This window comes from Sarcophilus harrisii, chromosome 5 (genome assembly GCF_902635505.1).
Source record: "Sarcophilus harrisii chromosome 5, mSarHar1.11, whole genome shotgun sequence".
NCBI lineage: Eukaryota > Metazoa > Chordata > Mammalia > Dasyuromorphia > Dasyuridae > Sarcophilus > Sarcophilus harrisii.
Window position 1 is genome coordinate 69183320 of NC_045430.1, and position 15861 is coordinate 69199180.

The 15861-nt window shown below is 35.8% G+C and overlaps 1 protein-coding gene across 1 annotated transcript in view; it reads left to right on the forward strand.

The window, feature by feature from the left end:
• Positions 1-2451: 2451 nt before the first annotated feature.
• The window catches only part of BEST3 (bestrophin 3), a 49603-nt gene continuing 36193 nt past the window's right edge, over positions 2452-15861 (forward strand). Inside the window, exons 1-3 of the mRNA XM_031940677.1 lie at positions 2452-2621; positions 6446-6540; positions 6984-7217. Of these exons, the coding sequence (XP_031796537.1) occupies positions 2470-2621; positions 6446-6540; positions 6984-7217 (481 nt within the window). The 5' untranslated portion in view covers positions 2452-2469. The remainder of the gene's footprint in view (positions 2622-6445; positions 6541-6983; positions 7218-15861) is intronic.

Sequence of the window (15861 nt, forward strand, 5' to 3'; positions counted from 1 at the left end):
CTTATTACAGTTAGCTAATTATAGGTAATCTTCTATGGATTGAGCCTGCCAGTAAATGGCATATTCCCACCTCATGGAGTATTTTCTTTTTTCTGGGTAATTGTGTTAGTTCCACTAACTAGTGGAACTAGTTAGTTCCACTAACTGCTTTACAGGGAATTTATTGCCTTTGCTATTCTTTACACGGCAATAAGTATGATGTACAGGTACTTTAAAGATATTTTTGCATGCTTCCTTATACAGTAATTCACTATGATACAAAGGTATAGAGTCTCAATAATTGGAGCCCTTTGGCTGCTGATTGATTTTGCTTTATATATATATATATATATAACTTGCCTTTTTGCATGTGTTCTTTTTATATCCTCTCTTCCTCCAGTCAAGTTATTTGAACTGATCCCTAACATTGTTTAGAATGTTAACTAGTGAGTTCCACTAGTGAGTTCAAGACACTAGAACTTGTCTTTTCCATTGTTAATTATTAAAACCCCTTTCCTTGCTAACTATATACTCTCCTGATACCACTTCATATTTACCATTCCTGGTTTCTAATATATCTCCTCATTTTGTCTGTAACCTCTTCTCATAAATAAATGTACCTTTTGCCAAAGAGAATGACCATTGTGAATTTTTCAAGTGACTGAGCCCAACATTTGGGACGTACACAAATCTTGTCATTTAGCATCTCCCTCAATTCCCATCATTTGGAATCGATTGCTCTCACACCAATCCTGTCAGAAACAGCCAGGATAGTTTAGCTATTGTTGTTCAATCATTAAAAGTTGTATCTGTCTCTTTGTGATCCCATTTGGGTTTTGTTTTTTGACAAAAATACTAGAGCAATAGTTCTATAAGAACAATAGTTCTATAAGAAATGACCAGCAGGATGATTTCAGAAAGGCGTGGAGAGATTTACATGAACTGATGCTAAGTGAAATGAGCAGAACCAGGAGATCATTGTACGTGGCAACAACAAGATTATACGATGATCAAATCTGATGGACATGGCTCTTTCCAACCAGGAGGTGATTCGGGAGAGTTCCAATGGCCTTGTGATGGAGAGAGTCATCTGCATCCAGAGAGAGACTGTGGAGACTGACTGGATCACAACATAGTATTTTCACTTTGTTGCTGTTATTGTTAGTGTGTGGGTATGACTATTTGTTTGGTTAAGTAGTAATGGTTGTTCTGAGCTGAGTTTACATTTATGCAAGGAGAATATGTTCATGTTACTAATATTAACATTATATCTTCTAAATATTCATAGAATTGTCCAATATTGGGTGTAGGGATTTTGATGGATTTTTGGGATTAGTTTGCTTGCATTTTGTTTTCTTTCTCATTTGTTTCCTTTTTGATCTGATTTTTCTTGTGCAGCATGATAATTGTGGAAATATGTACAGAAGAATTATACATGTATTGTATTACTTGGGGGGAAGGAAGGGGGAAAATTTGGAACACAAAGTTTTGCAAGAGTAAATGTCGAAACTCTATGCATGTGTTTTGAAATTAAAAAGCTTTATAAAAAATAAACAAAATGTTAAAAAAATATATATACACGCACACACACACACAAAATGCTGGAATGATTTGCCATTTCCTTCTCCAGTTCATTTTATAGATGAGGAAATTAAGGCAACAAGGTTAAGTGACTTGCCCAGGGTTACATAGCTAGTAAGTATCCAAGGTCAGATTTGGACTCATGAAGAGGAGTCTTCGACTCCAGATCTGGCACGCTATCCACTGTGCCATCTAGCTACCCCTAGGCTAATTATTTTCTTGTTAAAGATAATATTCAGGGGCAGCTAGGTGGTGCAGTGGATAGAGCATCAGCTCTGAAGTCAGGAGGACCTGAGTTCAAATCTGCCCTCAGACACTTAACACTTCCTAGCTGTGTGACTCTGGGCAAGTCACTTAACCCAATTGCCCTCAGGGGGGAAAATAAAGATAATATTCAGTTTTTAAATCTCATAAGTAGTGGGAGTTTTTGTCATTTCATGTTATAAAATCACAGAATCATAGATTTAGGGCTTAAAAGGACATTAGAAGCCATCAAATCCCACCTTTTCATTTTAAATATCAGAAAATTGAGGCATATTCAGGTTCAGTGATTTGACCAGGAGGATCACATAGCTAATAAATGCTGAAAACAAGATTCAAATCCAAGCCTTCCTGATTCCAAGCCCAATGCTCCATTGACTTTACTTTGCTACTTCTCTGTTTTCTTGTTGGGTTTTAAATGTTTGCATATTGATGCTCACTAAATTTATCATTTTAAAAAACATTTAAGAATTCTGTTGAAATGATAACATTTATCTGAGCATTCCTTAATCTTCATATCTCATGGATCAAGAATGTTTGCCTAATGGCTTGGATTTCCCTTAAGATAAAACAAATGCCTTAGCTGCCACATTTTTTGTAACTAGTGTTTTTTTCTTTTTGCTTTTCCAGAAACTCATTAATCAGAAGATGACTGTCACTTATTCCAGTAAGGTAGCAAATGCTACTTTTTTTGGATTTCATAGATTACTCCTCAAGTGGAGAGGCAGCATCTACAAACTGCTTTACAGGGAATTTATTGCCTTTGCTATTCTTTACACGGCAATAAGTATGATGTACAGGTACTTTAAAGACATTTTTGCATGCTTCCTTATACAGTAATTCACTATGATACAAAGGTATAGAGTCTCAATAATTGGAGCCCTTTGGCTGCTGATTGATTTTGCTTTATATATATATATATATATATGTATATATGACTTGCCTTTTTGCATGTGTTCTTTTTATATCCTCTCTTCCTCCAGTCAAGTTATTTGAACTGATCCCTAACACTGTTTAGAATGTTAAGTATATGCTAACCATCATGTCCAGATAGTTCTATTATCGGCTGGATAATTAGTTGATAATTTTAAGTCTTTACCATATTCAAAAATGTAACCGAATGATAGCATTCTTTGTTCAGTAGCAAGAGGCTTAAGACTGAAATCCTTATCCAGGCAAGTAATCTTTAAGTTCACAACAGATGCAGCTTTCCAAAAACATTAAATAGTCAAGTGCCCTACCTATTGCTGAAAAATAGAGTCTGGCTGAAATGTAACCGTTTTTTAAAAGGAGCTTTGCTTGTTTTCAATCAAACTACTGTGGAGATATGTATTCAAGAGGTTAGTATTGGTTTGTTATACATTTCTTAATAGAGAAATAAAATAATACAGTTCATGGTTTATGAGGGCTATGTCTTGAAAATACAAGGCGGTGAAAGGTCTTCAGTTCATGTCCTATCAAGATCTCTTGAAAGAAAAGGATATGTTTGCTTGGAGAAGACCCAGGGGGATATAATAACTATCTTCAAATATTTGAAAGGCCAATGTAAAGGATTAGCCTGGTTTTCCTTGTCTCTAAAGGAAAGAAATTGGACCAATAGGTAAAAGTTGCAAAGAGACAAATTTAAGGAAAAACTTCCAAGCAATTAGAGGTGTCCAAGAGTGCAATGGGCTACCTTGGAAAGTAATGGATTTGCTCTTATTAGAGACTTCAAGCTAAGGCTACATGGCCACTTACCAGCTATATGATATAAGGGATTATTTTTCAGATGTGGATTGTCGTAGGTGGCCAATAAGATTTCTTTCAGAAATGACATTCTATGATTCCATGTTTTCATTGCTTTACAGTCTGTTCTTCATTCTTTCTCTCTATGCAGATAGACAAATTCTTATTTAATGGAATTCTCTTTAGAATCACCAAGGGCTCTCTACTCAGAAAGACATGTAGATTTAACTTTTAGCTAATATTTTCGGTCAAAGATAGGAGGAGACATTTTACCACATGTATATCTGACAAAATGTGATTTATATTTTAGAGGAAAAGGTTTCTTAAAATTTGCAACTTTTTTACATCATATTTTACAAAATAGTATTTTGATGATTTGTGTGTGTCATAAACTGAACTTTCAGAATGCTGAAAAAACAAGAAACCAGTCCAGAAGAATTGTCATACTGATTTGTTTTCATTAACATGAATTTGCTGCTGGTGTTAATGATAATGACATTCCTTTTAAAAGCTTAAAACAGCTTTTGCTCCCAAAGGGGGCTTAACTCCAATACTTAACACATCCCAGAGAATTATATTAAACAATTATAGCTAATATTTATACAATGCTTACTATGTACCAGGCACTGTGCTAAGTGCTTTACCCATATTATTTTCTTTGATCCTCACAACAATCCTTGGAGGTAAGTACTATTATTATTCCCGTTTTAGAGATGAAAGAACTGAGGCAAATGGAGATTAAGTGTGACTTGCCCAGAATGACACTGCTAGTTAACTAGTTGAGGTCAAATTTGGATTCAGGTCTTCCTGATTTTCCTACTTGATACTCTGTCCACTGAGGTTATCCAGCCTCCCCAATATTTGTATATAAATATGTTCTTTCTAAAGATAGCTAATGTCTACAACAGCAAAGAAAAATTAGAAAATTCATGATTTAGTATTCTGTTTAAATTTTTGGAGTCATCAAATCATGAAATTTTAGAGTTGGAAAGGAATTTAGAGCTCTTCCTATCCAACCTCATTCATTTTATAAGTGAGAAAACAGGTAAAATGTATGAAATAACTTACTCAAAATTACATAGTAAGTGAGAAAGCTTGAAAATGCTGTCTGAATATGTCTTCAGATTTGATAATTCAAAAGCTGTACAAAGTATTAAGCAAGTTCTTATTTACTCATTACTAAGACCCTAGCTTAAAAAAATTATTAAAAAATTACCTAAAATGAGCAAATAACTATACTTGGCAAAAGAACGATTTGTAAACAAAATCATACTTTATAGATTTGATCTTTTTTTTTCCCTTAATTCAGACAGGACTAGATAGACTCTGAAGACCTTTTCAGTTATATTTTTTGAATCTCTGTCATTCAGTCCTATGCTAAACTACACATAAATGAATGGATGGCTGGATAGATAGATGATTGATGGAATGATAGATGATAGATAGATAGATAGATAGATAGATACATTGACAAACCATTTCTAAACCATCTTTGGCTCTTTCCATACATAAATAAGCCAAAGTAGCACAGAATCAATCTGATTATAATCTTTGGCTTAAGTGATTAGTCTTTCTGAATGACTTTGTAAAAACAGTCTATATATCTCAAAGTTCTTCTTTATCTGAGGTCAAACTTCCCAGTTCTCTCTTCTTTTTATGACCTCATTTCTCAGTTCGCTTATTGGCCACTAATTATTGCCTCTTTTCCTCTGGTCCTCCAAAGTGGTTCCTGTATCCTTTGCCCAGTTTACAGATTTCCATTATCTTAAACTGAATCTTTACAGCTTCTTAATTATGTCCTCTTGTGAATTTTTCTTCATTAATGTAGCTTGACTTCTGTAGATTACCCTTTGTATATATTGGTGTTTATTTTATAATCTATGTTAAACCGATTAAAGTTATTTCAAATTTTACTATATATCTGCTATGGGCAAAGCAGTATCTACTAAGGTTACTAAGAAAAGCACAAAAATGAATGGGACCCAGCTCCCACTTCAAGGAGCTTATACTTTGTTTATACTGAGGCAATTGGGGTTAAGTGACTTACCATGGGTCACACAACCAGGAAGTGTTGTGTCTTGGGGTCAAATTTGAACTCAGGTCCTCCCAACTTCAGGGCTGGTGCTCCATCCATTACAACTAACTAGCTACCCCTAAGGAGCTTATACTTTAAAAGGGGAGGCTAAAATATGTTCACAAATAAATCTTTCTAGAATTCAATTTTCTTTCAGAATGAAACCTACATTCTGTCCCCATATGGGAATAGCACTAATGAGCATTTACATAAATGTTGGTTTAACAATTAAGCTAAATTAAGAGAATTAAGAGAGAATATGCTCAGAAAAATAACACTCTAAATTGGATCGAAGCTACAGTATATCATTTTCAATTGATCTTCATGCATCTAAAAATACCAGTTTTTTCCTAATTTTTTATCTGCTTTTTGGAGATATCCAAAATAAAATTTAACTTTAGAATAAATAATTCCGAATTCACTTTAATAGGTATAAACCATTTCATTCATGTACAAGTATCCCTAGTGAACTGAGAAAGAATTGCCTGATTTTAAAGTTAATACATCAACCTTTATTAGTTGGAGCCATTAAAAAAGTAATCAAAACAGAAGGTTTTGGGTTTTTTTTAATCAAGGGTTTATTAAAACCCTATATTTAACAATCAGTAATCTTTTATAAATGTAACAATTTTACTGCTTGAAATATTAAGCAATTACAATGTTTAAAGACCCACTTGTCAGCTCAGATACATTTCCTTTCTTTGCTCCTGGTTGCTGCCAAAAAATTATTTTTCTTTTGCTTAGTTGTTTGCACTTAATATCACATGCAGAGCAGGTGCAAAAGTACAATATCATAAAGGGATGTGCATTTTATTTTTGCTCCAGATTGTTACTTACAGGAGCCCAAAAACGTTACTTTGAAAAATTATCAATTTACTGTGACAGATATGCTGAACAAATTCCAGTAACCTTTGTGCTTGGTAAGTATAGGTTACATGCAGAATGAAGCCACCCAGCTGTCTCCATTAGGATGACACAGATGACTGTGCATGGAAGTGTTACCAAGCTGAGGGGCATGTCCAAAAAGCAACTGCTTGCAATAAGAAGTTACCATCATGCATAAGAATTTCGCCTTCAAAGATGCTTTTGCTAAATTAACATCGGACAAGTTTGAGGTATTAATCTCAAGGCCTTCTGTTCACTAACTGTCTGTTTTGCAGTCATTATTTCAAGTCTAATATCCACTTACCAGGTTCCACATGATACCAGCCATAATATATATTTCACATTTCCTATAGGGCAATATTATAAAGGTGTGGGGTAACATCTCTCTACCCCAAAAGGGCCAAATTCCACTAAAATGCATCCATGTAAATTATATTTTTAAGGAAATAAAAATCATTTTAACTCTCTTATTCTTTAGGGTTTTATGTAACTCTGGTGGTGAACCGGTGGTGGAACCAGTTTGTCAATCTGCCATGGCCAGACAGACTGATGTTCCTGATTTCCAGCAGCGTTCATGGAAGAGATGAATATGGGCGTTTACTCAGAAGAACACTCATGCGCTATGTCAATTTAACTTCCTTGCTCATCTTCCGCTCAGTGAGCACGGCTGTGTTTAAAAGATTTCCAACAATAGACCATGTGGTAGAAGCAGGTATTGCGAGTTTATTTCTCTTCCTTTTGAAGTCCTTCCCACCTCTGATGAAAACCTAGAGACCGCTTCTTTTTAAATTCTTTTCTATGTTTGATCTTTCTAATAATATGTGGCATTTAGGTGTCTCTATAGCAGTTCTTAACCTGGGGTAAGATGAATAGACACCATGGATAGATATCAAGAACTCCATGAAGTTGGATAAGGAAAAAAAATTGCATCTTTATTTCAATATATTTGGTTATTTTTATAATAACATGTATTTTAGTTTATTCATTTAAAAACATTATTCTCTTGGAAATATACATTTTGAGTCATGATCAATAGAAGAATTTATTTTCCTAGATTATGAATATCATGAGGGTTCTGTATACAATAGATGGGTCAGGCCATTGTTTCCAAACCAGCATTTCAATTTTTTTGCTGAAACTCTATGGGGGCTCATAGCAATCTGGGTCTTCTTTGAGAGAAATAGTCTATATTTAGGTGAATTTGAAACTGGTTGAGTTATCAGAACCAAAAAAGCAGTTAGTAATGGGTCAACTTGGTTGTCCAGTGATTTATCTTGACTACATTACTTAATAGTGTTATTAATGACTTCATGGTTTAGTGACAGAGAATTGGGCCTCAGAGTCAAGAAAACTGAGTTCATGTTCTAGCTCCGACACATATTAACTTTGTGACTCAGGGCAAGTTTCTTAAGCTCTCAGTGTTCTAGGGTAGAGCAACAGCATTTGAGTACAACCTGAATCAGATTAAAGTATCTTGGGGGAAAACTGTAAAATCATGTTGTGTGGACAATTAGATGGAATGTGAATGGCTGGATTTGAATCATGGAAATGGATTCTCCCAAATCTTGTACTTTCTTGGAAAAGTTCATAGGTATATAATGAACAGAAGATAAAACCTGGAATCAGTCATGATTATTTATTAGATTAATAACTATTTTTTCAAAACAAGACCTGTGATTTCTTTGGCATAGGTAAATCCTATGAGACAGCTTAAGGACTTGGAATCTGGATAGATAGACCCAAGTTCAAATCTGACTAGCTGTGTGACCTTGACCAAATCACTTTTTAAAAAAATCTCTTTCTGCCCCATTTTCCTCATATGTAAATTGGGATAATAATAACACCTCCCAAGATTGTTGTAAGGATAAAATAAGATATTTGTAAAATGCTCTGTAAACTTTCAAGTATTATATAACTAATCATAATAATAATTACTATTATTATACTAGTGAGAAAATTCCCTCTACCAAAGCAGATGAACAACCACTCAGCAACTTAGAATTTTTAAAATTACCTGGGTTACCTAAATCAATCAAGGTCATTTTGAAAGAAAACCCAGGTGGAGAATAGATAAATATCTTTTTTTCCACCTGAAACCCATGAAAATAGCCAAGGGTACAGAACCAAACTTAGGAACACACATACAAAAACTTGCTTTAGTGAGCCAGACTTTTGTCAGACTTATGCTAGATTTGTGCCATCTCGAATCAAAGGAAATAGGACAAGCAGAGGAAGTTAGTAGATTCTGCTACATTCATTTTTATTATTATTACATGGAAAGATGAAATCATGACTGATAATTAAATGCTTTATTGTGTCCTTGAAATAGTTCTAGGCATAGATATAGACCATAGACAAAATTATCAAATAAATGAAGTTTTATTTACACAACCCTCTTTCTGTTTTCCATCAACTCCTCCACTAACAAGGCTCTTAATGTTTTTCTCTTTGTTTCTTCCTTAATTGATAATCAATGTTATTTGCCCTATTAATGCATTTCAATTAAAATCTTACCTGCTCAAGTGATATCCAATGACACTTACATTCTAAGACAATTCTTATTATGGAATGAAAAATTTTATATGATATGGAGGAAATTTTGAGCATCATGAGAAGAAAGAATGGGAGAAGAAATGACTTCCCAGGAAAATGTCTTGTTATTTTTGTTGTTTTTAGGGTGGAATGGCTTTCTACCTCCCTGAATTTACTACTCATAGTGGGACCACTTACCTTACCTAGCTGTAAGGATAGCTGACTCATCTAGGGAGCTGAGGTCTGAGGCTGCTCAAAGAGACTCGTGTCCCATATGTTGGCTTTCCCACTTGGCCCATGCCTCCTTGACTCTCCAGACTGGTCCTAGTTCTATGCCAAGGGCTCTGGGTAGAACAGGAAGTTCAGGGATGGGGTAAAATATCATGGCTGATTCTCAGATATGGGACACAGCTGCTGACACAATAGTGGGCAGAGAGAACTGATAAGTAATATGAGAAAAGGGATACAGGGGTTTCAATAAGGCTTTGGGATGGGGACAGGAGACAAGGACAATCTATATCTCTTCTGCAAAAATTTTATCATTGAGAAATATATGATAGATTCTAACTAGAATCCCAAAGAACCTGCCCACCCTCCTCCAATAGCACTATCTCTTGTCTCAAGGTATATTGTTACCTAGAGAAGTCATATATGATGAGAAAGTCTGGCATGAAGGATAAAGAAAACAAGAATAATCTTGTACTATGAAGGAACTGGCCAAAGACATAATGCTAAGTGAGAGAGGTCATTGGTTTGTAATAATGTGAGATACTCCAAGCTCTAAATTATCACATAAATAACATTAGTCTGGGAGATAACAAGATAAATGTGCATGATATTTGTGATAAACATGAAGACCTAGCTATGTTGTGGATTCATGTAGTAAGTAAAACTTTTTAGTTTAATCTCTAGTGTGTATTTATTTATGTGTATACATATGTGTGTATATATGTGTGTGTGTATATATATATACATATGTATATATAATATGCAATTTTATGTTCAATTATTTTAAAGGCTGGGCACTTATACACTGGTTAAAACTGCTCAAATACCTAGTATTTCCTACCTTCTCTACTATAAAGTGAGTTCATTGAAAGTAGAGATTATTTAATTCTTTATACTTGTATTCCCAGAACCTAAAGCCATATCTGGCACTTTACTTAATGTTTACTCAATTACTGATTATTTAAAAATCACAAAATCATAGAATTTTAGCATTAAAAGGAGACTCAGTGACCATTTTCTCAATCTTCATTACAACACAGGGTAGGCAATCATTCAGCCTCTGCTTGAAGACTTTCCATGAGGAGGAACCCATTACCTACTGAGATAACACAATGCATTTTTGGACAGATCTAATCTGAGAAATTTCTAAATCAAGCCTAAATCTGTTTCTTTGCTTCTTCTACCCATTGCTCCTGGTTATGCTCTTAAGACTAAGCAAAACAAGGCCGCTCCCTCTTCCACGTGTTGTTTTGTTGTTCAGTTGCTCCAGGCATGTCTGACTCTTTGTGACCACCTTTGGGTCTGCCATTTCCTTCTCTAGTTTATTTTACAGATGAGCAAACTGAGGCAAACAGGACTAAGTGAGGTATTTAGGATCACACAGCTAGAAAATGTCTGAGTCCAGATTTGAACTCATAAAGAGGAGTCTTTTTGACTTCACTCCCCACCCTCTGTCTAGACAGTCATCATGTCTCACCTGAGTCTTCTCTGTATTAAACATCCCTAGCTTGAATAATTTCTCATAGGACACGAGCTCAAAGGCCCTTCATCATCCTTGCAGCCTTCTTGTGGATGCTTTCCTGTTTATCAATGTCCTTCCTGAAATGTGGCACCCACTGTTGAATAATGCAGTGGGATTTGTCAACTTGTTTTTCATTCTTGTCCTACTCTTTGTGACCCCATTTGGGATTTTCTTGGTAAAGATACTAGAATAGTTTACCATTTCCTTCTCGATCTCATTTTTTCAAATGGGGAAACTGAGGCAAATTGTTACATGACCTGCCAAGGGTTACACAGTTAGTAAGTGTTTGAGGCCATATTTGAACACATGAAGATGAGTTTTCCCAACTCCAGGCCCAGCACTCAATCCACTGAATCACCTAGCTTCCCAATATCACCTCTTGGTAATAAAAACTATGAGTCTTTTGGAAGGTTGTATAATGGAAAGAGTGGTGGATTTGGAGTCAGAAAACCTGGACTTAAATCTTGATGATACCCTTCTGACCTGTTGTGACCTTCGGCAGGTAATTTTTTTTCTCTAGATTTTAATTTTCTCAACTATATAGTCAGGAGGTTGAAATAGATGGAGTCTGTGATCCCATTACTCTCAATCCATAATCTTAATGCAATACAAGATGATATTTCCTTTTTATTTTTATTGAAAAAGTTAATAAACATGTACAAAATAAAATAAAATACATATGGGGGAAAGATCTGTTTTGATGATGACTCTATCTACAGATGATGACTCTATCTATCCTCAAATTTTTAAAATAGGGGTTCACTGTCCCTCAGACTGTTGGAGGGCCCGACTATAGTAAAAACAAAAACTTTATTTTGTGGGCCTTTAAATAAAGAAACTTCATAGCCCTGGGTGAGGGGATAATTGTCCTCAGCTGCTGCATCTGGTCCGCGGCCATAGTTTGAGGACCCCTGCTTATCATCTAACATGTCAGCTATCCTCCGATCTATGTTACTCATAATCATGTTGAGGGCTTTGGGCTCCAAAAATGTTAAGTGATTTGTCCAAAGTGATCCAGGTCATCAAGAATAGAGCTGACTCCTCTGAGTCCTGGTCTGCTGTTCTTCCCATGGCATCAGGCTCCCTCTGGTTAGGATTACTTAGCACAAGGTTGTTTGCTTGCAAACACTACAGTATAAATTCTCTGGCCAAGTGCTTTAGACTTGCACCAAAGCATTCCAGCCATTCTGACCCCAGCCAAGTTCTCACTCTTCAGTCCCAGAAACTTCTTAAAGTGACAGCTCTTATCTAAGTTTTCCATGATTATTACTGGTTGTACCATGAATTTTTATTTAGAATTGTGTACTTTTCAGATGGAAAAAATGCTTCTCTAAGTTACTTAGTAAGACAGAAACATAGATATTAATCTAAAAACTCGCAAAACTTGCAAAATTTGGCCAGATCAATGAAACTTCTGAAACTCGAGTTTGACTATACTATCTTTTGACATTTTGGGCAAAATTGAATAATTGGTTTTATTCTCTTTGTTATTGTTAACTAGTTATGAAGGTAAATATCTTAAATTTTAGGAAAACAAGGGGAAAGTTAATTTATAATTTCCTGGAGAATTAAGATTATTTAATTTGTAGTCTTTCCCCTTGAGAATGCTTCTAAATGCTTGGGGCTGTAAAGAGGGACAGGATAGGATCAGATTTTGGGTGAGGAGACTTTGGATCTCCCTTAGGGCAATGACAAGGGGTGGGTGCAGATATTAGGGGAAGATTTGCTTCTTTTCCTTGATAAATCTGACCCCAATCTTCTTCAAGCATTCAATGGATGGTGCAATAGCCAAATCTTTGTCTGGCCCCAGGCTTGTATCCTCAGACATGCACTGAGGATACCTTATGCACATATAAATATGCCTTGTCACTGTGGTATGTCTTCTGGGGCCTGTTCTTCTCCTTCCACCTAACAGGCCAGCTCTTCAGGGATCTATACCTCCACCATTCCTCCTATTTCCAATTCCCCACTCCCCCCAAAACAACTGGCTTTTGTGCTTGTTAAATAATCCTTAGTTACAACTCCAGATAGAATGTATGGTACAGTTATCCTATCTCTTCCACATCACAACTTTCCCCATTAAGGCATATATATATATATATATATATATATATATATATATATATATATGGCATAAAAATTAAATGGGAATTTTGGGGGAGTTTTGTGGAAGTTGTAGATGACATACATATATATATAGATAATACAAAGACTATGACTAAATAGTTTAACCCACATTTTACAATGATGTATTGTAAATATCCCTTAAAAGAAAAAGAAAAAAAACAGACTTCTCTGGTATGAAGGGAGGGTCAAAAAAATTGTACTCAAATTTTCCAAACTGTAGTGCTGCTATACTACTCACCTTAAGGGTATGTGGAAGGGAAAACTGTAGAAAAATGTTTTAAAAGGCAATATATTTAGAAAAGAAAAAAAAAAATCAATCATTGGTTAGTCATTCAACAAACATTTATTATGAGTTTACTAAGCTGTGGAGATGGGAAGGAAGGCAAAAAAAAAATAATTCTTGCCCTCAAGGAGCTCCCATTTTAATGGGAGAGACAACATGTAAATAACTAAGTGCAGGCAGGGCATCCAAATCCTGCTTGGGCACCTCAAATTTAATCCCATGCCCTTTGGTAATAGTCATGCAGGGCCTAGATACTGAAATCTCTGGGAAATAAATAATGTTTCTGTTGATATCAGTGGCCAGATAATAGCCAGCCAAAATTATAACCCTGAGAAGTTGTTAAGTGGTTATGAAGGTAAATATCCCAAATTTTAAAAATATGACAAGGCAGCTAATTTAATGTAGGGTGGGGGGCCTTCCTGGAATATTAGGTTATTTAAATCTCCCCTACCAAAAAATTAGAAAATTTATTTCCCAGCTAAGGCTTTGTGCCACTCTCATTCTTGCAAGAAGCCTCCAGTGGAATCACAGGGTACTCTCTGTACCCCTGAGCTCGATGCTCAAGGGTACAGTGGTACATGGAGAGCTATACCAGCTGTTCCTATCTTGGCGTGTCTTTCCAGAGCTGAGTCAGTTACCCTGAAAGCCTCACATAATGACTTTAGGAACAGATAAAAAGCTTCAGAGTGGAATGGAATAATTACCTGGCTGATGGCAAGATTGCCCCATGTCTGGAGGGAAGGACAACAGAAATGAATTCGCTTTAAATTAATAGCACTCAGTGAGATACTTCAAAGGGCTGATGCTTGATTAGCTTCACATGGTTGGTTCTATTTTAGGTCATATGGAAGCATCAGGAATAGGGCACAAACTAGGACTATATCAATTAACCAATTAATCAAACATTGTTCATCAACAAACACACCCATCATCTATCAAGCACTATCCCAGGCAGTTGGAGCTACAAAGAAAAAAAATGATATGTTCCCTGCCCTCAAAAAGCTTATATTGCACTAGGAGAAACAGCAGTTTTATTCAAGTCTTAGCTCAAATTTTGCCTTCTGCAAGACACTTTTTCTAGTCTTTCTCAACACTTGTGCCTTGTGTCTAAGATTGCCTCCAATCTTGCATATATATATATCATTATTTCCATGCCGACTTCCTTATTAGTATGTAAGCTCTGTGAGGGTGGGGCTGTTTTTTTGCCATTTTTTTAAAACCAGTATTCCCACTGGTTAGCACAATACTTGGCATCTAATAATAGATGCTTAATAGATATTTGCTCATTGACTAACTACTTGAGACCTTAGCAAATAACATGCCAGATCCATCTGGCCCATACATATGAAAAAGAAATGATGTGAGAGAAAATTATTCTAAGCTAACTAAAAAGTCTGGCAAAAATTATACAGGGTGACCCCAAAGTCTTACTGCTGTTTTAGGTTTTAAGACCATCCTGTAGCTAAGGGAATGGTCATTTTTGGAAGTGATATTGCATGTCCCTGTCCACTAATGTCCTACTCTGATGTCTTATATCTTATCTCATACCACTATGGAAGCAACCTTTGTTTCTCAAAGCCCAGATTAGCAAAGTATATACTCTGGTAGTACTATCAAGGGACAGCTAGGTGATGCAGTAGATAGTAGAGTGCCAGACCTGGAGTCAGGTAGACCTGAATCAAATCTGGACTCATTAGCTATGTGGTCCTGAGTAAGTCATTTAACCCTGTTTGCCTCAGTTTCCTCATCTGTAAAATGAGCTGGAGAAGGAAATGGTGAACTACTCCAGTATTTCTGCCAAGAAAAGTCAAAGGTAAGCACAAAGAGTTGAACACAATTGAAAATGGGTGGTGAATAACAAGAACAATATTACCAAACTAAATGGGTTTTGGGTATGGGCCCAGTGAAGGAGAATACATCTGTTGTGTGTCACTCTAACTTCAGAATGGTTCATCACCAGACTGGCCACAAGATGAGGAATTTTTCACGAATCATGGAGACAGTTAGCTAAATCATTGAGGGGATGCAATCTACGTTAACAAAGGGCATAGCTACACCAACAAAATAAGAGATCCTTAAAGTAATGAAGAAATCATATCTCAGGGATAAAATGGGAATGGATCATGGACCCGTGAATTCTTTGATATAGGAAATTTCCAGATGAGGAAATCCCCTCTGACAATGCACTTAGAGAGTTTCCCAGAACACTGAGAAACTAAGGGACTTGTCCAGGCTCAGAGGTCATATTTGAATGCAGATTTTCCTATCCAGGTCTCTATTTACTACATCATATTGCCTCTAACTCAAAGGCAAAATTATGTCAACTACATGATCTTAAAAGTTTATGAGTAGATTTAGTGGTACAAAATGACTTCAGCAAGAGGTCCAATTAGTCAACAGCTTCTACTATGAACCAGGGACACCAGGTTCTGAGCTATTGATTATGAGCACCAAATCATAGAATTTCAGCTGGACATGACCTCAGTGGCCATCAAGGCGAGCTCATACTGTTGTAAGAATCCAATCTCTCCAAGGAGAGTGTAACTTCTTAAAAGCCTATCCTATACTTCTTTTTGGAGTTCTAAATATGCCAACATAGAAGTTTGGGGGAAAAAAAGTTCATTAAAATGAATAGAAAGTAGCATACTTCATTATCTTTCCTTT